General features: G+C 38.2%; 1 protein-coding gene across 4 annotated transcripts in view; it reads left to right on the top strand.

Moving 5' to 3' along the window:
- mxt (Eukaryotic translation initiation factor mextil) overlaps positions 1 to 27418 on the top strand; it is a 425214-nt gene that overhangs the window by 71596 nt on the left and 326200 nt on the right. For all 4 annotated transcript variants that reach the window (XM_067145489.2, XM_067145488.2, XM_067145487.2 and 1 more), the window contains one exon: positions 15338 to 15554. In XM_067145489.2, coding sequence (XP_067001590.1) covers positions 15338 to 15554 — 217 coding nt within the window. The remainder of the gene's footprint in view (positions 1 to 15337; positions 15555 to 27418) is intronic.

Genomic DNA, 27418 nt, shown 5'->3' with positions numbered 1-27418 from the left:
GGGTAGGGGGGCATTATTAAAACTGTTTACAGTTGACATCGGTATATTAAATTAGGTGTACAATTTTTTTTTTTTTTTTAACCGGGCAAGTTGGCTGTGCAGTTAGTGGTGCATGGCTGTGAGCTAGCATCCTGGAGATAGTGGAATCGAGCCCCACTGTTGGCAGCCCTGAAGATGTTTTTCTATGGTTTTCCATTTTCACACCCGGCAAATGCTGGTGCTGTACCTTAATTAAAGCCACAGCTGCTTCCTTCCCACTCGTAGGCCTTTCCTATCTCATCGTTGCCACAAGACCTATAGGTGTTGGAATGACGTAAAACAATTTGAAAAAGAAATATTTTAAATTTTTTAAATATTGTTTTGCCCGACTAAGGAGTGCAGTGATCTTGCTTGCATCTGTTCCCAAAATCTATTCGTACTCTCGCTGAGTTTTTTTTTCATGCGTTCTTCTGTCCAGGTGTTAGCGGTTCTAGTGTTGGTTTCATCTGCAAATTGATTATCAATTAGTGTTCAAAATTAACACCTCTCCCATATAATTTTCTCAGTAATGTTGATATCCTGGAGGTTTTTTTCAGTTTCACTAAGCCAGTTGTTCTTGGTTTTTAATGAAAGGGCAAGGTTAAAAATTCTTTCAGTCATTATATCTTTGCTCATTCTTCCTCTTCTTTTCTTCTTCTTCCACTTTTTCTTCTTCTCCTTCTTCCTCCTATGTCATATTATGGTATATTTATTCATAAATATCCTAATATAATCTTCTAAAGGTATCGGGGTATAGTTTTTTACCGCTTGTCAAAGTACAATTCATATCTGCATTGCATAACTGTCAAAAGAATATTTTTCACAAGTTTATATGGTCTCTGTCTTATTTCATTATAAGTTCGGTATTATTATCAGACTTTCTTAATAAGCGGCATGACTTTGATGCTCCTGTCTTTCAGGAGACAACACCCACTGCAGCAGTGAGAGCACAGCCATGTTCTCAGAATGCTGAATGACAGCTACTTGTGTCCAACAGTGAGTGATGTACTGTACGTGCTGCAGCCCCAAATGCAGGGATTATATTATTGAAGAGGGTGAGGGCAGACTGTACCTTATGTTGACAGATTTTGTTACTCTGACAGTGAGAAATTTGAGGAGCGAAAATTATTACGAATTTTTAAAAAGACACTCAAATAAAAATACGTCATTTTTTATTTTATCATCCTCCTCCTCCTCATTTCCCCTTATCCAGCTCCTGCCGGGTTGGGGTATGTATAGCACTTCTCCACCTTCCTCTCTCCTTCCACCATTCCTCTTCCATCACTTTGTCCCAGTCATGGTTTTTTCCTTTTGCACCACTCCTCTTTATTGAATCGATCCGCCTTGTTGTAAGTCTTCCTCTTGCTGTCCTTCCCTCGAACATTTCCATCAACAGTTTTGGTAGTCTTTCTTCATCCATCCTCTTTATATGTTTAAACCATCTTAGTTTGCTCCAATCAATTCTATCTCATTTAGGTTTTCCATTCCGACCTCTCTTCTCACATCTTTGTTTCTCAGTCTGTCTTGCTTGGCTGAGTGGCTCAGACGGTTGAGGCACTGGCTTTCTGACACCAAGTTGTCAGGTTCGATCCTGGTTCAGTCCGCTGGTATTGAGACCATGACATCTCCAAAAACCGTTAAAGTAGTTAGTGGGACGTAAAGCCAATAACATTATTACAATCTGTCTTTTCTTGTCTTTGCTATCATACTTCTTAGGTATTTCATTTCGCTGGCTTGAATTCTACTCTCTCTCCACTTGTCATTGTCCAGGTCTCAGCCGCATAAGTCAGTATGGGTGCATAATACATTTTGTACATTGTCTCTTTAAACTTCCTTGGAACTTCTTTATTCCAGACAAGGTTTCTTACACTTTTACACCCTCTTGTTAATCTCCATGTCCAGCCTTGTATTCTGCAATTTTTATTTTATATAGGTGTTAAAATTATTAATATTAATATTTGCATTTGGGAGTGGCGACCCCTTCTTAATAACAGCCTGAAATGTTGGCAAATATGGTTCAAATTTGGAAAATGCTAGGATGTCTTTGACAGGCGAAGCATAGTTATCCAGATGCTGGGGGAGCTGGGAGAAACGAACGACCAGCATCACATTGTATCCGAATAGTGCGCCTTACTCCGGTGCCTATCTCACTTTTTGGTCACCCTCGGCATTCATGAAAATCCACGGCTAACATCGATTAATATCTCAGGGAATAAGTTATATCAGCATTTTTTAACGTGAATCCGACTGAGATTACCTTTCCTATCTTTCAGTATATGCGAACATCGATTGGATCATTTGGTCATAAAGACTTAGTCTTAAACTCAAATAATTACCATCATCAGGTGAGATATTGCCTTAAATTGATCTTATAATCTATAAATAACATAAATTTGCTTAAATTACTAATATTTATTCAAATTTATATCTTATTTTCAGATGAGCTAAATGTTTTCCAAATTTTTTTTTTTTTTTTTAATGTACATTGGTATTTCATCCACACAAAAAAAAAAGTCTTGAAGTCGTGCGTTTATCATAACCTTCGATCTATGATCATCAATCAACAACTATTTCATTATTGTCCAAGGTCTCCTCTTATCAAATAATACTTCTGAAATTTTGCATAGATTATTCAATGAGTTCATCCTGACCTATTATGAATTACAATCTATCTTCATCTTCTCATCCTCTTATAAAAAATAATCTATAATTCTTCATATTGACATTAAGGAATTAATTAAATTAATTAATTATCTACAAATTATAAAAATTACATAACAAGAGTAAAATAGGAATGAAATTCTTTTATGAATATAATTAAATTCTCACGAATTATTTGATTCTATGTAACTCAAGTTTCAGCAGAATGTCAAGTTCTGACATGAAATCCAGTTTTGATTGTTTATCTAGTATTGGTATATTACACAGTTTCAAACTTAAGAATCCAAGAATATTTCTTTTTTTTTGTAGGTAATTATCTGTCTATGCTTTCTGCAACCAACTTTATCATCTAAAAAAAAAAAAGATATTTGGAAAACATTTAGCTCATCTGAAAATAAGATATGAATTTGAATAAATATTAATGATTAAGAATTTAAGCGATTTTATATTATTTATAGATTATAAGATCAATTTAAGGTAATATCTTACCTGATGATGGTAATTATTTGAGTTTAAGACCAAATCTTTATGACCAAATGATCCAATCGATGTTCACATATACTGAAAGATAAGAAAGGTAATCTCAGTCGGATTCACGTTAAAAAATGCTGATATAACTTATTCCCTGAGATATTATTCAACGTTAGCCGTGGATTTTCTTGAATGCCGAGGGTGACCAAAAAGTGAGATAGGCGCCTTACATTGCTGCATATATAAACTTCATTTGATCTACTCAATGTAACGCTCGACTTACATAATTCCACATCAGAATAAAATTATAATCTTATGGATCTACAACTTCTTTTTCTGACAATATGCATTTCATTTGTCAAAATATACACATATATAACTTATATCTACTCACATTTGGCAATAAGTTGATGTTATTTATGATCTTGGTAACCTACAATTCGATATGCACCAATTACGCACTCCAAGTACATCAGAACATATTGTTTATTGCATAACTCTTTGAAAATCGACTGAAAATATGTTAATATAATACTTCATTGGCGAATGCGACATTCCCTGCATATGGATGTTCTTATATGCTTTGGAGGACTACCTAAAAACTTCATTTGAACAGCACTATTAATACGTTCACGTTGAAACTATCCTTATAAGTCATCTCTCGAAGATATATCGATCTATTCCTTATATCAACACAATCAACAAATTACTACATGATCCTACACAAATGTCTAATTTTGGAAATAAAGCTTTTAAACTTATCTTATTCTGCCTGTGTTTTTGGGCTGGGACTGCTGTAGTTTCATCCTCCTATGTGGCGATCATCTCTGGTTTACATCTGTGGCATCTTCGAGTCACGGTCGCTGGACTTGTGTTGCCGGGCAAAGCCGGTTCAGTTCCCGTCTGTCGCCAATCCCATCTCCGGTCTAGTAGGCCATCACAGCGTTTTCACGGACTTGCATGAGAAACATAAACAAATACATAATTAATTCTATGGTCTCCTTAGTTATAAAGTCTTCCTATATTATCTCTACATTCTTATGGGTAGAATATGACGACGTACATTCAAATATTGTAGTTTTAATGACACGAATGGTGGCTTAAATACTGTCAGATTTATGTTAAAAATGCTTCAAGATATATCATTCTTGGATGTCTTCTTCAATAAACTTTCATCGATCTTTAATTCAACCCTGCTTTCCGTTCAGTTATCTTCTTCATCTCCTGCAGAGTATTTTTGCCTATGATCTTATACATTTACAAGAAATATAGCGTTTGGACATCGTACCTTAGTTAAATTTTCCGATAATTTTAGAATCTTCTCCCTAAAATCTGCTATTTCTTTGTGTTGGTAGCTTCTTGAAACTTTCTGTGTCTTTTCTTTCAATGTGATCTTCGAATGTTCCTACTGTTGATTTATAGTGCATTCTTCTTATGCCACGACCACTTGGATTCCGTGTGTCTGTATCTTTTACCTTATATTAACGGCCACTTGGATTCCATTAGTCTGTATTTCCTTACTTAAAATTTTCTGCCACACGATTTACGAAACTTTACCGTTATTCTCGGCAAATGACAATTTCAACTCTCTCTTTTTTTAAATAATTAGGGCAATGAAATGGTACAATAGGGACAGTTAACATTCTAACCCTGATGGACAAAACTGAGGAGCTAATGGAGTTTATGAAAGAGAAGGACATAGCTATCCTAGGTCTCAGTGAAACGAAATGGAAAGGAAAAGGGGAAAGAAAACTAAAAGAAGGATACAGGCTGTTTTACAGTGCAGGACAGGAGGCAAGAAATGGAGTAGGGATGATTATAAGAAAGGATGTCCTAGAGTATGTGGAGGAGGTGAAGAAGATAAATGACAGGATGATTATAGGAAAAATAAAATTTGAGACGGGGACAAAAGATCTGTTTCAAGTATATGCTCCGCAAACAGGGAATATAGAAGAATTCTTAGAAAAATTCCTTGAGGAGAGGATAAGGAAATAATAATAATAATGGGAGACCTAAATGTTCAAGTGAGAAGAGACAGACAAGGGAGAGAGGATCTCTTGAAATGATATGGTTATGGAAGTAAGAACCGGAAGGGGATGTTTTAATGGACTTCTGTCAGTGGAACCAATTAATTATAGGGAATATGTGGTTCAGGAAGAAAAATAGCCAGAAGATAACTAGGTATGGATGGGGAGATGGAAGAATGAAAACTCTGATAGACTATATACTAGCAGAAAAAGGACATTGGAAAGAGCTAATGGATGTTACAGCCATGCCAGAAGAAGCCTTTGGGGTTGATCATAGGGAAGTGGTAGCAAAATTAAGAGTGGGAAAGGTCATTAAACTGCCAGAGAAAAGAGAAAGAAAGATTAAGGTCTGGAGATTAAAAGAAAAGGAGATTGGAGAAGAGTTTAATTAAGATTTGAGACTACAGATACCAAGGACAGATATCAGTGATGTGGTACAAGAATGAGAAAATTTTAAGAGGGCATTTGTAAGTAGTGCAGAGATAACATGTGGGAGAACATCAGAAAAAATAAGGGAAAAGGTGACAAAATGATGGAATGATAGAGTGAAGGAAAAGGTAAAAAAGAAGAAAACTTGGAAGGAATGGCAAACTAAAAAGACTGAAGAAAGTGAAACAAAATATATAGCAGCAAAACGAGATTGCAAGAAATTAATTGCAGAAGAAAAGAAGAAGAGCTGGGAAGAATTCACCCAGGAAATCAAGGAGGATTTTAAATTGTGGGAAAAATTGATTATTTGGAGTTGTAAAAAATAGAAGGAATGAGAAGGTGAACGCTGGATTTGTAAAAAACGAAGGAGAAATATTGACTAAACCAGAAGAGATAATGGACAGATGGAAAGAATATTTCAGCGAGGTACTAAAGGTGAGACATCAGATAAGTGGAGAAATTACACTAGCATACAAAATTGAGGAGAAAAAAATAAAAGAAGAATCAGACATTACTATGGCTGAATTGGAATGGGCAATTAGTAAAATGAAGATGGGAAAAGCTGTGGGAATAGATGAAGTGTCATTAGAAATAATCAAAGCAGCAGGACCAGTGGGATTGCAATGGGCATACAGAATTCTCAGATGTGTGTGAAAAGAGAAGAAGGTTCCTGAAGACTGGAAAAAGGGAATAATATTACCAATGTTCAAGAAAGAAGATAGGCAGATATGTGATAACTACCGAGGAATCACAATCATCTCACATTTTGCCAAAGTAATGGAAAGAATACTACAAAAAGGAAAAGTAGAAAGCTAAATAGAAGAAAAACAATTTGGATTTAGAGGAGGCAGGTCAACAGTGGAACCCATTTTCATCCTGAAACAAAATATGGAAAAAGGTTGGGAATCTGGGAAATATATGATAATGACCTTTATTGATTTGGAAAAGGCTTATGATAGAACAAAATTTGGGAATGCCTAATAAACAGAGGGATTGGCAAGGAATTGAGAAACATGATAAATGCAATGTATAAAGATTGCTACAGTAGTGTGAAGACTACGTTCGGGACATCAGAATGGTTTAGAATTGAGAATGGACTAAAACAAGTTAGTGTGTTGTCACCCTTACTGTTTGTAGTGGTGATGGATGACATCATGAAGGCAGTAATGAAAGATTACAGTAGGAAGAAGATGAAGGTGATGTTGTTTGCATGTGATGTGGTAATTTGGGGTGAGGATAAAATGGAGGTACAAGAACAGTTAGAGTTAATAAATAAAAATATTGAAAAATGGGGATTGACAGTAAATGTGGAGAAGAGTAAAACAGTGGTGATGAGTAGAGGTGAGAAAGAAGGAAAAGGAATTATCAAAGTGGGAGATAAGAAATTGGAAGTAGTAAAACATTTCAAATATTTGGGAAGTCTGAAGATGGAAGAATAGATTTGGAAATGAACAGAAGAATACAACTGGGGAGTGCTTTCTATCAACAGGTGAGAGGACTAGAATGGGACAGGAATATACCAGTGAAGACTAAAGAAGTTATGTATAAAGCTATTTATGTTCCTATAATGACATAGACAGCAGAAACTTAGACAGTGACTTAGAGGGATGAGAACAGAGTACAAGCAGCTGAAATGAAATTCCTGAGAAGTATGGTACAAAAAACAAGGAGAGACAGAGTAAGAAACGAAGCTATACAGAAAGAACGGGGAGTACAGAAATTAAAGGACAAACTAGAGCAAAACGATTGAAATGGTATTTACATGTCAAATGGATGAATGAAGTAAGACTACCAAGACGAGCACTGGGAGGACAGATGACAAGGAAGAGAAGGCGAGGAAGACCAAGAATGCAGTGGATGGACTTGGTGAAGCGTAGCATTAGAAAACGAAACATGGATTGGAACATTGTGTCGAAAGAAGGATGGTGGAACGACAGAAAAAAAGTGGAGAGGAATCACATTTGCTCCCACCTGGTGTCAGCTGGAAATGGGAAAATGATGATGATGATGATGATGATGATGATGATGATGATGATGATGATGATGATGATGATGATGATGATAGGTGTTAATATTTAAAAAGTGCTTAAATGTTCGAGGGGGGAAGGGTGTCAAACCCAGTACCTCCCCCGTGTATGCCTCTTAGTTTAATTCAGCAAAACCCTAAATAATTTTTCAACTGGCACCTGTAGTACCAGCTGTTAGTTAATGATAATGCAATAATAAGCACAAAACTCAAAGCAGAATCTAGCAGGTTTGATCTTGGTTCAGTCCAGTGGTATTTGAAGGTGCTCAAATACGTCTGCCTTGTGTTGGTAGATTTACTGGCATGTAAAAGGACTCCTGCGGGACTAACTTCCAGCACCTCGGTGCCTCCGAAAAAACTAGTTAGTACCCCCTGTGGGTGGGGGATGCAGATGAAGAATACACCCACAGTATCCCCTGTCTGTCATAAGAGGTGACTAAAAGGGGTCCCAGGGGCTCTCAACTTGGAAACGTGGGTTGGCAACTGCGTAGCTGAGTCCTGGCATTTCTTCCACTTACTTCTGCCAGGCTCCTCACTTTCATCTATCCTGTCCTACCTCGCTTGCTCAACTCTTGTTCCTTTCTGACCCCGACGGTATTAGAGCATTCGAGGCGTGGGGAATTTTTCATTTTCTTGCCCTTCGTGGCCCTTGTGTTTCTTCGTCCGTTACTTCATTTTTCAAAGTGACGGGTCCTTTCTTTTTTCTCTTTGTCTACCCCCTGTGGGTGGGGAACACAGATGAAGAATACACCCACGGTATCCCCTGCCTGTCGTAAGAGGAGACTGAAAGGGGCGACCAAGGGATGATTGAATCAGAACCGTGAAACTACTTATGATTAGTACCATCACGCGGTAAACATGACCATGGGCCGCCTTTACTTGTGAGTAGTACCACTCTGTTAGGTACTCAATAGTTTCGTGATTAGTAGCAGCAGAGTGTGGTTCACTGTGGGTTTCCAGAACCTGTGATTAGTACCACTCAATGCGGAACACCACGGGCTTCCCTTGTCCATGACTAGTATCATTCAGTGAGATACCACGTCTGGGCGTTGCCTGTGGTTAGTAACACAATATGAGAGACACCATGGGTCTTTGTTACCTATGATTAGTACTCAGTCATTATCCCTCCTACACAGTTTTCCACTGATAACAATCTCTGCTTCCTTAAACTTCATCCTTGCTGAATTTACCAGATCCCACACATCCCCGACTATGTTGATAGTCGTAGTCGTGTATTAATTACCTTATTGTTGTGTACTATCCCAGACAATATATCCCTCCGTTTATTTATTTTTTGCAAATAAGTTATTTTATTTTAATTTCATTTTTTTCCCCCGTAAAGAATGGCTAAGGAGCGCGAGTGTACTTACTGTGGATGAGGCAAGGTATTGAGGGGTATGAGGGAGGAGTTGGAAAGTTTGAGGGAGATAATTAGGATTCTCACAGAAGACAGGAAGGAAGATAGGACTCCCTCAAACAATGTACAGGTTACAGTAGGTGTAAAAGAGGGAGGGGAAGGAAAGGGAGGAGTTGTAGAAGACAGGTGGTCTAATATTCTAAGGGGAAGGAGATTGCAGGCTAAGGGCTCTATTCAGTATCAGAATTCAGGACAGGTGTCTGTGCGAAATCGGTACGTGTCACTCCAGGTAGAAGAACAGAGGGAAGATGAGGGACAGGGAACTGTTGCTGAGATGTGTGGAAGTAGGAGGAAGGGAAAAGGTAGGAAAGGGAAATGTAGAGTAGAGGATTGGAAAAGACAGGTGGAACAGGGTCATGGGGAGGAGAAAAGGGACGAGGAAGTAGCTTCTGCAGCTATCAGGAAAGATAGGGCTGATCAGGAGGGGAGGGGATCAAATGAGGTGGGTAGGGTTGAGGCTCTGGTCATGGGGGATTCCATCGTTAGACACGTGGGGAAAGTGTGTGGAGGAAAGGGAACCAGGGTAGAATGTTATCCAGGAATTAGGTTGAGGCAGATGTTGAGGAAAGTAGAAGAGAGGGAGGAGGGGAAGGAGAAGGTGGTAGTGTTTCACGTTGGTACCAACAACGTAAGGCAAGCTGATATAAGTACCAACATAGTTGGAGATGTGTGGGATCTGGTAAATGCAGCACGGGTGAAGTTTAAGAAAGCGGAGATTGTTATTAGTGGAATACTGTGTAGGAGGGATACTGACTGGAGGGTGATTGGGGATTTAAATGAGACTATGGAGTGGGTATGTGGGAAACTGGGAGTGAAATTTCTAGATCCTAATGGGTGGGTAGGAGATAGGGATCTGCGCTCGGATGGTCTTCATTTAAACCGCAGTGGTACGTATAAGTTAGGAAATTTGTTTGGAAGGGTAATACTGAGGTACATTCAGAGAAAAGGGATGGCCTAGGGAGCGGTGATAAGTGAACAGGGAACTGGAAATCAAGTAGGGATGACATAAAATTGTTAGTGTTGCACTGTAGAAGTATTGTACCCTGAAGATGGTTTTCCGTGGTTTCCCATTTTCACACCAGGCAAATGCTGGGGCTGTACCTTAATTAAGGCCACAGCCGCTTCCTTCCAACTCCTAGGCCTTTCCTATCCCACCGTCGCCATAAGACCTATCTGTATCGGTGCAACGTAAAACCCCTAGCAAAAAAAAAAAAGAAGTATTGTAAAGAAAGGAATAGAATTAAGTTAATTAATAGATATATATTTACCAGATATTGTAATAGGAGTTGAATCATGGCTGAGAAATGATATAATGGATGCAGAAATTTTCTCACGGCACTGGAGTGTGTATCGTAGAGATAGGATAGGAATGGTGGGAGGGGGAGTGTTCATTCTGATGAAAGAAGAATTTGTAAGCTACGAAAAAGTTAAAGATGAGACGCATGAAATTCTAGGTGTAAGGCTCATTTCTAAAGATAATAGGCAACTTGATATATTTGGAGTGTACAGATCGGGAAAGGGTAGCACTGACGCGGATTCGGAATTATTTGATAGGATAGTCAGCTATGTGGGAAATGACATGGAAAGAAATATGATTGTAGCGTGAGATCTGAATTTGCCAGATGTCAATTGGGAAGGAAATGCGAACGACAGGAAGCATGACCAACTAATGGCAAATAAGTTAATATGGGTAGGACAGCTGATCCAGAAAATGATGGAACCAACCAGAGGGAAAAATATCCTGGATGTGGTGCTGATAAAACCAGATGAGCTCTATAGGGAAACTGAAGTAATAGATGGTATTAGTGATCATGAAGTTGTTTTTGTGGTAGTTACAAATAAATGTGATAGAAAGGAAGGTCTTAAAATTATGACTATTAGGCAGTACCACATGGCTGATAAAGCAGGCATGAGGCAGTTTCTAAAAAGTAACTATGATCGGTGGAAAGCGGTAAATAAAAATGTGAAGAGACTCTGGGATGGATTTAAAGAAATTGTTGAGGAATACGAAAACAGGTTTGTACCTCTAAGGGTGGTAACGAATTGTAAAGACCCATCTTATTATAATACAGAAATAAAGAGACTAAGAAGGAGGTGCAGACTGGAAAGAAATAGAGTTAGAAATGGCTGTGGAAGTAAGGAGAAATTGAAGGAACTTACTAGAAAATTGAATTTAGCAAAGAAGGCAGCTAAGGATAACATGATGGCAAGAATAATTGGCAGTCATGCAAATTTTAGTGAAAAATGGAAGGGTAGGTATAGGTATTTTAAGGCAGAAACAAGTTCCAAGAAGGACATTCCAGGAATAATTAATGAACAAGGGGAGTGTGTATGTGAGGATCTTCAAAAGGCAGAAGTATTCAGTCAGCAGTATGTAAAGATTGTTGGTTACAAGGATAATGTCGAGATAGAGGAGGAGACTAAGGCCAAAGAAGTAATAAAATTTACATATGATAACAATGACATTTACAATAAGATACATAAGTTGTAAAGTAGAAAAGCGGCTGGAATTGATCAGATTTCTGGGGATATACTAAAGACAATGGGTTGGGATATAGTACCATATCTGAAGTACTTATTTGATTATTGTTTGGTCGGAGGAGCTATACCAGATGAATGGAGAGTTGCTATAGTAGCCCATGTGTATAAAAGAAAGGGTGATAGACATAAAGCTGAAAATTACAAGCCAGTAAGTTTGACATGCATAGTATGTAAGCTTTGGGAAGGCATTCTTTCTGATTATATCAGACATGTTTGTGAAATTAATAACTGGTTCGATAGAAGGCAATTCGGTTTTAGGAAAGGTTATTCCACTGAAGCTCAACTTGTAGGATTCCAGCAAGATATAGCAGATATCTTGGATTCTGGAGGTCAAATGGACTGTATCGCGATTGACCTGTCTAAAGCATTTGATAGGGTGGATCATGGGAGACTACTGGCAAAAATGAGTGCAATTTGACTAGACAAAAGAGTGACTGAATGGGTTGCTATATTTCTAGAAAATAGATCTCAGAGAATTAGAGTAGGTGAAGCTTTATCTGACCCTGTAATAATTAAGAGGGGAATTCCTCAAGGCAGTATTATCGGACCTTTATGTTTTCTTATATATATAAATGATATGAGTAAAGGAGTGGAATCGGAGGTAAGGCTTTTTGCGGATGATGTTATTCTCTATAGAGTGATAAATAAGTTACAAGGTTGTGAGCAACTGCAACGTGACCTCGAAAATGGTGTGAGATGGACAGCAGGCAATGGTATGTTGATTAACGGGGTTAAAAGTCAGGTTGTGAGTTTCACAAATAGGAAAAGTCCTCTCAGTTTTAATTACTGCGTTGATGGGGTGAAAGTTCCTTTTGGGGTTCATTGTAAGTATCTAGGTGTTAATATAAGGAAAGATCTTCATTGGGGTAATCACATAAATGGGATTGTAAATAAAGGGTACAGATCTCTGCACATGGTTATGAGGGTGTTTAGGGGTTGTAGTAAGGATGTAAAGGAGAGGGCATATAAGTCTCTGGTAAGACCCTAACTAGAGTATGGTTCCAGTGTATGTGACCCTCACCATGATTACCTGATTCAAGAACTGGAAAAATTCCAAAGAAAAGCAGCTCGATTTGTTCTAGGTGATTTCCGACAAAAGAGTAGCGTTACAAAAATGTTACAAAGTTTGGGTTGGGAAGAATTGAGAGAAAGAAGAAGAGCTACTCGACAAAGTGGTATGTTACATGTTATAATTCTCATGTTAGGTCCGTATTGAAATGTACATAAGTACAAAGTATGTTACAAGTGTTATTATTTTTATATCCACCTATTCAATACAAAGAGATCTTTTTAGAAATTAATAATAATAATAATATTAATTTATAATAATATTTAATTTCTAAAAAGATCTCTTTGTATTGAATATGTGGATATAAAAAGAATAACACTTGTAAAGTGGATGTTCCGAGCTGTCAGCCGAGAGATGGCGTGGAATGACATTAGTAGACGAATAAGTTTGAATGGCGTTTATAAAAGTAGGAAAGATCACAATATAAAGATAAAGTTGGAATTCAAGAGGACAAACTGGGGCAAATATTCTTTTATAGGAAGGGGAGTTAAGGATTGGAATAACTTACCAAGGGAGATGTTCAATAAATTTTCAATTTCTTTGATATCATTTAGGAAAAGGTTAGGAAAGTAACAGATAGGGAATCTGGCGGTTGGCCGACTGCCCTAAATGCAGATCAGTATTGATTGATTGATTGATTGATTGATTGATTGATTGATTGATTGATTGATTGATTGATTGATTGATTGATATACCTGCTTGCCTTATGTTGTTGGTACCAACGGCGAACACTACCACGTTCTTCTTTCCCTCCTCCTTGTCTTCTACTTTCTTCAACATCTGCCTCAACCTAATTCCTGGATAACACTCTACCCTGGTTCCCTTTCCTCCACACACTTTCCCCACAAGTCTAACAAAGGAATCCCCCGCGACCAGAGCCTCAACCCTACCCACCTCATTTGATCCCCTTCCTTCCTGGTCAGCCCTACCTTTCCTGACAGCTGCAGAAGCTACTTCCTCTTCATTATTCCCCACCCATCATCTTGTTCCTCATCTAATCTACATTTACCTTTCCTATTTTTTTCCTTTCTCCTATTTCCATACTTCTATTGCAACAGTTCCCTGTTCCTCATCTTCCTTCTGTTGTTCTATCTGCAGTGACTCGTACCGATTTCTCACAGACACCTGTCCTGAATTCTGATCCTGAATAGATGCCTTAGCCTGCAATCTTTTTCCCCTTAGAACATTCAACCACCTGTCTTCTATAATTCCCCCATTTCGTTCACATCCTTCTTTTATACGTGCTGTATCCTGTACATTATTTGAGGGAGGCCTACCTTCCTTCCTGTATTCTGAGAGAATCCTAATTATCTCCCTCAAACTCTCCAACTCTTCCCTCATACTCCTTATTGCCTGGCCACACCCACAGTTCTACATTTGCACTTCTTAGCTATTCTTTACCGGAAAATGGAAAAGGAATGGAAAAATAAAATAACTTACGTGCAAAAAAAAAAAATGAAAGGTATATCACACGACAATAAGGTAATTAATATATTACTACACTACATTACTATTTAGTCATACTACATTATTATCCAGCAACACCCTAACAGGATAGCTGCTGTTAATTACTGAATACCGAAAGGAATACACAAGAATTACAGAATTCTAGACTGCAGTTAAACCTATCCTAATTACAACAATAGAAATCTAGTAAGACAGTTTCTACAGATACTTCTACTTTACTACACAAATATTTTACAATAGAATAACCATGCTAATTTCTAATAAAATACTAAAATACACTACAATCATTTTAAACTACGTTCAGATGTATCCTAATTACAATATGTTACTACTATGCACAAACAGAAATGAAAATTGCACGTTTGTAATTCGCAAGAACTACTCAAAGATTACCAACAAAGCTAAATTCATAGACAGATTATTATTGGTACTATTTTATCCTACTATGCTCTAATAGATACACCCGAAAGATACACACGAATATAGCAGGGAAGATACTATCTAAATGTACCGTATTAACATTACAGTTCTCAACTGAAATGTGGTTATATGATTTTTACAGCTGGTGGATTTCTATTATTTTCCTTACTACGTGGGACAGGGAGTAAAGGTGTCCTTAAATGCTAAAAAATAAGAGGTTGTCTACAATAATTTCTGTCAGACTACACGAGGGACTTGAACTGCAATATTATTGGGATATAGGAATTTGATTGTTAAGTTTTTCTCGATGAATAAACGAACGAGTCGTTCATTCTTTCTTTGTACCTAAGTTGTCAGCTTTTAAACCTTATTTTCTTTAACATTAGGAAGGTACATGAGCAGTATGAAAATAATCTTCACATTGGCTAACCTTATACAGTGTTGAGGCTGATAGCCTAGATGTTTACTCTGCTTTGAATTAATTGTCAGGATTTCTTTAATAGGTCATGGTAGGTGATTGATGTTAACGCCAGCTTCTCATGTCAGTAGCTACAGTTTGGAACTTTCTTATTGAATGCAGGATTATTGAAAATTACATACCTGTAATTCAGTTTTTGTGTAGAAATGGATAGTGTTTAAACTTATGATCACAATGTGTATTCATGAGAAATGGAAAGCTTGCTGCTTTCTTTTAGTAGTTGTGCCACATAAATTGAAATTGCTTAATAACTTGCTGCCTCTTGTTGTTGAAGAACTTTGTGGGAGAGTATATTTGTTCTATTCTCTTTCAGCTGGAAGTGCTGCCAGGTGTAGATTCTCAATCTCTACAAGGAGTCTCTGTCCCGCCAGCTTTGGGTCAGACCGGCTCTCCAACTACTCTGCAGCCTCCCTTGTTAGGCCCTGGGGAGGTCATAAAAATTTCTGGGAAGTTCTCAAAACCAACAAAAATTCCCGGAAAAAATTATTGCAAAGATGAAGTAGTCATACGGAACTCAGATTCTGGTAAAGGTTGGTATCTTTCCTTTGATAATTGAGTACTTTCTGCTAGGAAAATTATTAATTTAACTCATATTCTGTCAGTCTGTTGAAAATTTGCCTTCAGACCCATATTGGCAACAATCAGTATCAGTAAGTGATGCATAGGACAACAATACATTATTCTAATTTGAATGAACTGAAAAGGAAATAAATCTAATCACATCTTATGGATGTGGTCTACCAAGTTCAAAGATGACATTAAAAATGCATAGTTTGTTCTTGTGTTGGATGTATCTTAAGTTTCATAAAATATTTAGATTACAACCTTGTGATCAGTAGGACTTCTAATTACTTCCATGTTATTTTAGCATTCAGGACCTTTTAACTTCATGCCGTTTCTAATGATAAATAATAATAATAATCATAATAATAATAATAATAATAATAATCGTATGGCCTCAGCTACCGTGTGCAGACATTTCAAAATGACGCCATCTGGCTGTCTGCTCGTCAATTTCGACGTTCCGTTTTTTTTTTTTTACTCTAGGCCCACTAGATGGCAGACTGAGTAAACCGAAACTCTCTTGGGCGTCTGTGGCTGAGATTTAATGAATTTTGTCGTATAAACGCCGAATGTGTCACCAGAGATCTTTTACATGCCGACATCGTACGACATGGAGTGTCGAATGGACTTTTTTTCCGCCCTTCGAAAATCCGACTACCTCTGCCGGGTTTGAACCCGCTATCTTGGTATCCGGAGGCCGACACACTACTGCTGATCCACAGAGGCAGCTATTTCTAATGATTAAAGACAGGCTCAATATGAAGAAATTTTTGCCAAAATATGAAATGTATTTAGGCTAAATATGAAAATATATTTAATAATATTATGTAAAAATCCAAAAAAATAAAAGTATAAATCCCAATAATTTTATCACTTTAAATGTTCTATTTGGTTTACATCAACACATCAAGGGATAACTATGTATTTACAGTGAGAGAATATAATGAAACACTAATTAGTAGTTAATTAACATGATGGGATTACTAATATACAGTAAAACCTTGATGCGTTGTTCCTGGAATTATTGTCGTTTTCCCATATTCATCGTTCAACTTGTACTTTTCCAAAAATGTTCCATATAAACCAGTGTTGAATTTCCCCACATCTATCATTAATTGACATATCATTTTATCTTATTAATCATCAAGAAAATATTTGTCCGTGGCCATCATTTTCTTGCATTTATCTATCATTTGCAAGAAAAATCGTAAAATTTTTTAAATCTCAAGCGACAACTCAATACTCTAGCATTGAATAGGAGCAATCTATTATGGGAGAATATACGAGCCATTCCAAGTTGCTGGTCATGAGCTAGGATCTTTTGTTGTTGTTGTTGTTGTTGCTATTTGTTTAACGTCGCACTAACACATCGAAGGTTTTCGGCGACGGAAGGGTGGGAGATTGGGAAGGTAGCAGCCGTGGCCTTCATTAAGGTACAGTCCCAGCATTTGCCTGGTGTGAAAATGGGAAACTATGGAAAACCATCTTCAGGGCTGCTGACAGTGGGGTTCGAACCCACTATCTCCTGAATGCAAGCTCACAGCTGCGTGACCCTAACCGCACGGCCACTTCCTCGGTCTAGGATCTTTTATGCTGGAGTGCAGTGCGCAGGCTATTCACTCGCAACCACACTATATAACCATGCCTACGAGTCTCCTGGCCCAAATGCTTCTCCTTGACCCACTTACCGGCCACTAGAAATATTCTTACTTATTTATGGTTCATGGTGTGGGTTACTGTAGTCACGTCCTAGTTTGTGACCCATGGGCAATGGCTGAGTAGCCTAGCAAGTGGTCCTGAGTGTCGGGATACCAGTTGCTTTGGAATGGGAGTGGGCATCTCGAACATATTCTGAGTCATGGCCCTCCTTGTGCTCAGGCGGCTAGGACTATATAATCCACTGGTGGTCCCTAACCGGTTAGAAGAGAATTCCTCACTTGGAATATGTGTAAGTAGGGTAGCGTCCAACTTCATGAATTTACGGAGCTCAGAATATTTTAAGCCAGCCTCGGACCTATGGGAGTAACGGAGTCCCGCTCTCATTTGATAGGCGAGGAACTCCTTGGAAACAACTTGGCGAATGAAATAGAATTCAATGGGCAGTATCAATATTGATGGGGCTTATGGAAGAAAGAAAGTAGAACTGGCTGATTCAGCAAAGAGGATGTATCTGGATGTACTAGGAGTAAGTGATATTCTGGGAAGGAGAGATAACGAGGAAGAACTATGGGATTATAAATTGTAATTGGCCGGTGTTAAAAGGGAAGGGCAGAGTATAGGGTAGGGCTGTTCATCAGGAATTCTATTGCACTCAACGTAGTTTCTGTTAGGCACATAAAAGAGCAAATGATGTGGGTAGATTTTGCAGTTGGAGGAATTCTGATGAGAATTGTCTCAGTGTACTAACCATGTGAGGGTGCAGATGAGGATGAGGATGAAGTTGACAAGTTTTATGAAGCATTGAGTGACTTCATGGTCCGGGCCAACAGCAAGGATAGGATAGTGCTAATGGGCGATTTCAATGTGAGAGTTGGAAATAGAACTGAAGGATACAAAAGGGTGAGGGTGGGGAAGATATGGAAGCTAATGGGAATGGGAAGCATTTGCTGGACTTTTGTGCTAGTATGGGTTTAGCAGTTACGAATTCATTCTTCAAGCCTTAGGCTATTCATCGCTGCACATGGGAGGCTAGGCGTACCAGATGCATAATAGACTATATCTTAACCGACTTCGAATTCAGGAAATCTGTTAGGAATGTACAGGTTTTCCGGGGAGTTTTCGATGAAACAGTCCACTATCTGATCTGTAGTGGACTAAGTGTCTTTAGGCCTAGGATAGAGAAAGTGAAATCTGTTTGTAAACGAATATGGGTAGAAAATCTCCAGGATGAGGAAATTAGGCAGAAATACATGGATATAATTAGTAGGAAGTTCCGAACAGTGGACAGAAAGCAGGTTCAAGATATAGAAAGAGAATGGGTAGCATTCAGGGATGCTGTAGTGGCAACAGCTGGGGAATGCATAGGAACAACTGTGTGTAAAGATGGGAAAAGGTGAACATCTGGGTGGTATGATGAATTCAGAGCAGCTTGTAAACTTAAAAAGGAAGCTTATCAGAAATGGCTCCAAACAAGGACTGGTGCGGACAGGGAATTATGTGTAGATGAAAGAAACAGAGCGAAACAAATAGTTGTTGAATCCAAAAAGAAGTCTTGAGAAGATTTTGGTAATAACCTGGAAAGGCTAGGTCAAGCAGCAGGGAATTCTTTGTGTACAGTAATGAAGAATCTTAGTAAGGGAGGGAGAAAGGAAATGAACAGTTTTGGGTAATTCAGGTGAACTCATAATAGATCCTGGGGAATCACTGGACAGGTGTAGGGAATATTTTGAAAAACTTCTCAACGTAAAAGGAAATTTTCCAAGATCATGAGGAGGAAGAAAATGATGTTGGTGAAATTACACTTGAGGAAATGGAAAGAATGGTAAATAAACTCCATTGTCATAAAGCAGCAGGAATAGATGAAATTAGACTTGAAATGGTGAAGTATAGGGGGAAGGCAGGGATGAAATGGCTTCATAGATTAGTAAGATTAGCATTGAGTGTGAGTAAGGTGCCTTCAGTTTGGACAAAAGCAGTAATTGCACCTACCTATAAGCTAGGGAACATGGAAGGTTTGCAACAACTATCGAGGTATCTCATTGATTAGTATACCAGGCAAAGTATTCACTGGCATCTTGGAAGGGAGGGTGCGATCAGTGGTTGAGAGAAAGTTGGATGAAAACCAGTGTCGTTTCAGACCACAGATCAGATTTTCAGTATGCGCCAGGTAATTGAAGAATGTTACGAGTGGAATAGACATTTGTGTTTGTTTCGTAGGTCTAGAGAAAGCATATGACAGTGTACCAGGGGAAAAGATGTTCACCATACTGGGGACTATGGAATTAAGGGCAGATTATTAAAATTAATCAAAGGCATTTATGTTGAAAATTGAGCTGCAGTGAGAATTGATGGTAGAATGAGTTCTTGGTTCAGAGTACTTACAGGGGTTAGAGAAGGCTGTAATCTTTCACCTTTGTTGTTCGTTGTTTACATGGATCATCTGTTGAAAGGTATAAAGTGGCAGGGAGGGTTTCAGTTAGGTGGAAATGTAGTAAGCAGTCTGGCCTATGCTGACCACTTGGTCTTAATGGCAGATCAATCAATACTGATATGCATTTAGGGCAGTCGCCCAGATGGCAGGTTCCCTATCTGTTGTTTTCCTAGCCTTTTCTTAAATGATTTCAAAGAAATTAGAAATTTATTGAACACCTCCCATGGTAAGTTATTCCAATCCCTAACTCCGCTTCCTATAAATGAATATTTACCCTAATTTGTCTTCTTGAATTCCAACTTCATCTTCATATTGTGATCTTTCCTACTTTTAAAAACGCCACACAAACTTATTCGTCTTCTAATGTCATTCCACGCCATCTCTCCGCTGACAGCTCGGAACATACCATTTATATCTCAAATATTATTATAATATTTATAGATCCACCTGTTCAATACAATATAATCCACTATTTCATGTGGTTAAAATTTATACATAATACGTAAGTCATAGGTACATGTTTCACCCTTTTTTAACGGGTATCATCAGCCTATATCAATCTTAAAAATTAATGGATATGGAATCTTTCTAATCTTATAAACTATAGAGTAAAATGTTCGACAATGATTTCATAAAATGTTATACTATAACATATAAAATAAGGATATTGCACAGAAAGTATGTTAAAAATAATGTGAATTAACAGTTTTTGAGATTAAAATGTGGTTAATCATGAATTTGAGTGTTTAAAACCAAAATGGATCCTCTTCTTATACATCATTAAGACTGTGACGGTCTTGAGTGTAAGCACAATCATCCAAGGGGGATGTTTGTTCCATTCCCATAGCATGAGTTCAAGATAGTAAAATCACTGTCAGTTATTTAAAAAAGAAGTGTGAACGTATGAAATATGTTAAAATATGTACGGTTGATTTATCTGAAAGTCGTAGAAAAAAAAAAGCGGGACTTCTTGTGGAGACGTTGCTAATGATAAAGTGTTGTGTCAAAGCTAACTGATGTCAGTATTTACAGTAATTATGTTAGTTATGTTAATTATGTTAGTACGTTAATCAAAGATGGTCAGGTGGGTGTTATTAACCCTGTTGAAACATTTGTTGGAAGAAATGATGAAGTTTTTTCCCTGAAACAAAATGTTAAAGAAAGTTAGTTAAATAGTGTTGTATGTCCGGCGCTCCCTTCTCGCTCCGCCAGCCAGCTACACGCGCGCCAAGTGTCATTCTTCTAGCCTCGACGCGCAGCCCTCAGTGCGCGTGCCTGAACCATCGTGTGTGTACTATAAAGAGGAACTCCCAGCCTGTCCTGATGCCCACTTGCCCCGGTGTCCAGCTCCAGAATACACCCTACGTCGAGCACGGAGGCTACTCCTCTTGAAAATGTGCTTCGGCCAGGTGGACTGAATTTCTGGCAGTACGAGGTCTCACCTCTGGTCACCGCTCCTCTTCCGCTGCCCATATCCAGTCATACTATTACATATCGTCATATTTCCCTAATTAATGCAAGCTCCCTTGGTTTCGCCAAGTAAGAATTCTTCCTACATTGAACTTGCTTTTATGAACTCAGCAAGGAAGGACTTTCCAAAACATTTATGTCAGTACTTCTGATAGTTTTCGACTATCGACTTTGCTATCACAAGGACTATCTTTTCGAGATAGTAGTGGATGTAAATACTGCAAACTTGTATATAGTGTACAACAGCTAGACTCTTTCTCAAGATTCCTAATTCATTTTGCTTCAAGTTAAATTTCAGTTTTATTTGTGTAAATAGTGTATTTTGCATTTGAAGCGAATAATAAAGTTGTGTTTTGTAAATCTCAACCTTGGTTACAACAAATAGTACTGTGCATGAGACTTCCCGTACGTCAAAAATGCCGAAGGCGGGACTTACTCGTACGGTGCGTGTTAAGTACATCGGGCTGTTCCAGCAACGCTAGCCTGACTGAGCTTTCTACTTCTAGTATTATAATGGTGTGGCTGAGGCGGTGAAGGATATGGGGGGGGGGTGTAAGGGTGGGCGGATCCGTGCGCGCAGGTGTTGTTGTTGGAGGGCTGTTAGGAGCAAGACGGGCAGGCCTAACATTTGGTGGGGTATTGTAATTAATTAAGTTAAATATAAACTATCCACGAATCTCACTCCAGATAAACCTAAAAAAAGTAGTTGCGCTATGTTTACGTACAATAACCCAGCCATCCTCCAGATCGCGAACACACTGAAGAAATATGACACTAATATTGCTTTCAGAACAGTAAATACAAATCAAAGTATATTTTTTAATCATAATAAAGTCAATTATAAAAACAGCCGTTTTTCGAGATCTGGTATTTACAACCTAACTTGCACTCAGTGTGGATTTAGTTATGTTGGTCAAACTGGGCGCAGCTTCTATACTAGATACATGGTGCATTACAATGCCTTCAAACGTAATGCATATTCAGCGGTGAGTTCACACATGAGTGAAACAGGACACTGGTTTACATCAATTGATAAGGATCCCACTATTCTAAGACGTATAGCAAAGAAAAACTTATGAATTGGAAAGTCTTTACATCTTTTTAGACCAAACCTATAACAAAGACCGTAATCTTAATGCTGGCCACGGAGGCAAAAAAAATTCTTTATATGAGCTAACTCCAAAGTTATTAGGCATTGTGAATTCAAAACATGACACAATCTCGCAGACTTTTAGAACTTTTTGTTCTAAAGCTCCCACCACCTCGCCAAATGTTAGGCCCGCCCACCTTGCTCCTAACAGCCCTCCAACAACAACACCTGCGCGCACGGATCTGCCCACCCTTACCCCTCCTCCGTATCCTTCACTGCCTCAGCCACACCGTTATAATACTAGAAGTAGAAAGCTCAGTCAAGCTAGCATTGCTGGAATAGCCCGACGTAGTTAACATGCACCATACGAGTAAGTACCACCTTCGGCATTTTTGACGTATGGGAAGTCTCATGCACAGTACTATTTAACTAACTTTCTTTTAACATTTTGTTTCAGGGAAAAAACTTGATCATTTCTTCCAACAAATGTTTCAACGGGGTTAATAACACCCACTTGACTGTCTTTTGGATCTAATTGATTACCGTAGTAACATAATTAAACACTGACATCAGCTAACTTTAACACAACATTTTATCATTAACAATGTCTCCACAAGAAGTCCCGCTTTTTTTTTCTATGACTTTCGAATAAATCAACCGTACATATTTTAACATATTTGATACGTTCACACTTCTGTTTTAAATAACTGACAGTGATTTTACTATCTTGAACTCATGCTATGGGAATGGAACAAACATCCCCCTTGGATGATTGTGCTTACACTCAAGACCGCCACAGTCGTAATGATGTATAAGAAGATGATCCATTTTGGTTTTAAACGCTCAAATTCATGATTAACCACGTTTTAATCTTCAAAAACTGTTAATTCACAGTATTTTTAACATACTTTCTGTGCAATATCCTTATTTTATATGTTATAGTATAACATTTTATGAAATCATTGTCCAGCATTTTACTCTATAGTTTATAAGATTAGAAAGATTCCATATCCATTAATTTTTAAGATTGATATAGGCTGATGATACCCGTTAAAAAAGGGTGAAACATGTACCTATGACTTTTATGTATTATGTATAAATTTTAACCACATGAAATAGTGGATTATATTGTATTGAACAGGTGGATCTATAAATATTATAATAATATTTGAGATATACGTCAACTTCAATACGGAACCAAAATGAGAATAGTTACTTGTAACATACCACTTAGTCGAGCAGCTCATATTCTTTCTCCCAATTCTTCTCAGCCCAAATTTAACATTTTTGTTACGCTACTCTTTTGTCGGAAATCACTCAGAACAAATCGAGCTGCTTTTCTTTGGATTTTTTCCAGTTCTCGAATCGTAATGCTTATGAGGGTCCCATACACTGGAACACCCTCATAACCATGTGCAGAGATCTGTACCCTTTATTTACAATCCCATTTTTGAGATTACCCCGATGAAGATCTTTCCTTATATTAACACCTAGATACTTACAATGATCCCTAAAAGTAACTTTCACCCCATCAACGCAGTAACTAAAACTGAGAGGACTTTTCCTATTTGTGAAACTCACAACCTGACTTTTAACCCTGTTTATCAACATACCATTGCCTGCCGTCCTTCTCACAACATTATGGAGGTCACGTTGCAGTTGCTCACAATCTTGTAACTTATTTATCACTCTATAGAGAATAACACCATTCACAAAAAGCCTTACCTCTGATTCCACTTCTTTACTCATATCATTTACATATTTATGAAAACATAAAGGTCCAATAATACTGTCTTGAGGAATTCCCCTCTTAATTATTACAGGGTCAGATAAAGCTTTGCATACTCTTAATTCTCTGAGATCTATTTTTTAGAAATATAGCAACCCATTCAGTCACTCTTTTGTCTAGTCCAATTGCACTCATTTTTGTCAGTAGTGTCCCATGATCCACCCTATCAAATGTTTTAGACAGGTCAGTCGCGATACAGTCCATTTGACCTCCTGAATCCAAGATATCTGCTATATCTTGCTGGATTCCTACAAGTTGAGCTTCAGTGGGATAATCTTTCCTAAAACCGAACTGCCTTCTATCGAACCACTTACTAATTTTGCAAACATGTATAATGTAATCGGAAGGAATACCTTCCTAAAGCTTAAGTGCAACGCATGTCAAACTGACTGGCCTGTAATTTTCAGCTTTATGTCTATCACCCTTTCCTTTATACACAGCGGCTACTATAGCAACTCTCCATTCATTTGGTATAGCTCCTTCAACCAAACAATAATCAAATAAGTACTTCAGATATGGTAATATATTCCATCCCCTTGTCTATAGTATATCTGCAGAATTCTTCTCAATTCCAGCCGCTTTTCAGATTGTGCTGAAAGGCTGCATTCTATTACGTATCTTGAAAATAGGTGCAATGGGTATGGTATGAAAATTAGCCCCTCGAAGACTAAATTGATGTCAGTAGGTAAGAAATTCAACAGAATTGAATGTCAGATTGGTGATACAAAGCTGGAACATGTAGATAATTTAAAATATTTAGGTTGTGTGTTCTCCCAGGATGTTAATATAGTAAGTGAAATTGAATCAAGGTGCAGTGAAGCTAATGCAGTGAGCTCGCAATTGCGATCAATGGTGTTCTGTAAGAAGGAAGTCAGCTCCCGGAAGAAACTGTCTTGACATCGGTCTGTTTTTCAGACCAACTTTGCTCTACCGGAGCGAAAGGTAGTGCATACCGTGGAGGCTACTGCGTAGGGTACTTGGAGCCACCGGCAGTGCCAATGCACTATGAGAGACTTTGTCTCTTTACCAAAAGTTGATGCCTGCTTGGCCATTAGATGATATAGATGTTGATTCCCATGGGGAATCTGAAATATTAGTCCTGAATGAATAAATTTATAATACCAATATAAATGGTCTCTTATCCCTTTCAGACCTGAAAGAAAACTGGAGGTGTGAATTTTTGTTTGTACGTCAAGAACTGACTAAAATGCTCCTCAATACACATATTAATAGTTTATTTTACAAAATAAAAACTAACATCCGAAAAACAGGACCCACACAATTGTGCGTATCAAAATTCAAAACCTCGTATCACGTACGATGGTGTAGCTTCAAAATTTACGTTCACTAACCAATGTACACACTTCATTGAATATATTCCGGTATTCAGTAAAGCTTCTAGATTAATATAAACGCAGTAAATAAATACTTACTTTCGGCACTACTGCTTCCTGCCATCTCGCCGATCAACTGTGCTTTTTAAACTCTTCTTCCTTCGCCCTGGCGGTCAAGCGCATACTAAAATCAATTGAAATACACGCCACGTGTCCTGCACAATCACTGCAGTCCGGTGTAGCGCCGAAAAAACATCAAATACGGTCAGGGATAACTAAAATACGAACCCGCACAATTGTGCGTACTCGGTCTGAAAGGGTTATTGGACATTATAAATTTTCCAGTTAACTCATTCCTGGTTGCCAGCGTTTCGCCCTCAGATTCAGCAATGGGAGTATGGGAATGATATGGTGATGACATTCATTGACATTGAAAAGGCATATGACAGTGTCCCCAGGACTAAAGTTTGGGACAGTCTGGTGTAAATCTCACTTTACCAATGCTAGCTCATTATAATGAATTAACAAACTGAATACAACAAGAGCATACTAATTACAAAATTTAGAAGGTAAATAAAAATAAGTTATAGGCCTAAATATGATTTCAGGTAAATATTAAAACAAACAGTATCGTTGAGCAGTGAAACACAAAGGAAGTGAGTATTTTGATTTTCAAATTTAAAAAATCATATTCTTCTATTGGACAGGAAGCTTTGTAAACTGTGGGCTGTATAACATCAAGCCACTTCGGTCTCATTCGTGAGGATATGTAGTGTAGAAATTTCTACCACTTGGGTCACAGAATTGTGCTAAATGTAGTAGATCCCTGTATTTGGTAAATATTATGTGGAAGAATGAATTCCCCTGCTGCACATTCCAGGTTCCTTATGAGGTTCAGAGTCCCTTAAGATATTCATTTCTCACGTATCATCGACGATAGATCTATGCTGCACCAGTTTAATATGAGCTTCTTCAGACAGTATTTGCCAGATTGGTCTTACGGCAAAGGGGCACTTCTTCTTGTTCATAGGTTGCAGAAGTGAAGTCAACTTTCCTAGGAGTGTCTGGTCAATGTCAATGACTTGGGATGGAGATTTCTTTATCCGGGCATATTAAAATGCATGAATCCAGTCTTCTGGGACTTCTGCCTGTGTATTTGAGTTTATTAGGGCCATGTTATGATCATATTCCAGATAAGAATGTCCCCAAATTGAGAATGTGACCGTGATCATGACCATCGACGTCACCACTCTCAATATCACTCACATTGTTATGTTATTAATGTGGAAAGAATTATTCACAAAGCAATTCATCCAGGTCCTGACCTGCTGAAAGTTATAAGCCTTCTGGATTCATGCACTGACATCACAGATGCACAGAACAATCTGACCTCAATGATTCTTGCTGTGTATATATACTATAGACATCCAACATTCTTGCAGTGAATTTCAAATCGTTGTCGGCTGTAACTCGATCCGAGTATATATAACTTCTTCCTGCATACATTGACCAGGTCAATTTAGTTTATGGATGTGTTTGCGATGACTAAGCAGACCAATCCTGGCATAAAACATACGCCCACACAAATCATGCTGAATGGATGCAGGAGGGTGGGGTTGTAATTGATGGAGTTTTCTTGCTTGTCGTTTGGCCTCTTGATGTCTGCAGCGTTCTCTTTCAAATATGTTGACAGCGGTGTATGTGGTGTTCCGCCGCAGTAAACGGTCCACGGCACATTCTTCCCATCTCTGTATATTTATACCAGTTGTCTTCATAATGTGTTTCAGCTGGTCCTTAAAACGCTTAAGAGGGGCTCCATGAAGTCTACTGCCGGAGCAAGGTTCACCATACAGAATGTGGTGGGGAAGCCTGGTATCACCCATGTGGTGAACATGGCCTAACCATCTCAGTTGATGGCAGATAATTGTTGCCTCAGTGCTATTTAGCTGTCCTTTGTCAAGAACTGCTGTGTTGGTCACATAGTCCTCCCACTTAATATTGAAGATGTATCTCATTTTCTGTTGGTGGAAGCACTCAAGTTTTTTGATATCACGGCG

This window comes from Anabrus simplex, chromosome 4 (assembly GCF_040414725.1).
Source record: "Anabrus simplex isolate iqAnaSimp1 chromosome 4, ASM4041472v1, whole genome shotgun sequence".
NCBI classification, from domain to species: domain Eukaryota; kingdom Metazoa; phylum Arthropoda; class Insecta; order Orthoptera; family Tettigoniidae; genus Anabrus; species Anabrus simplex.
This window is presented reverse-complemented; position numbering and strand designations above follow the sequence as displayed.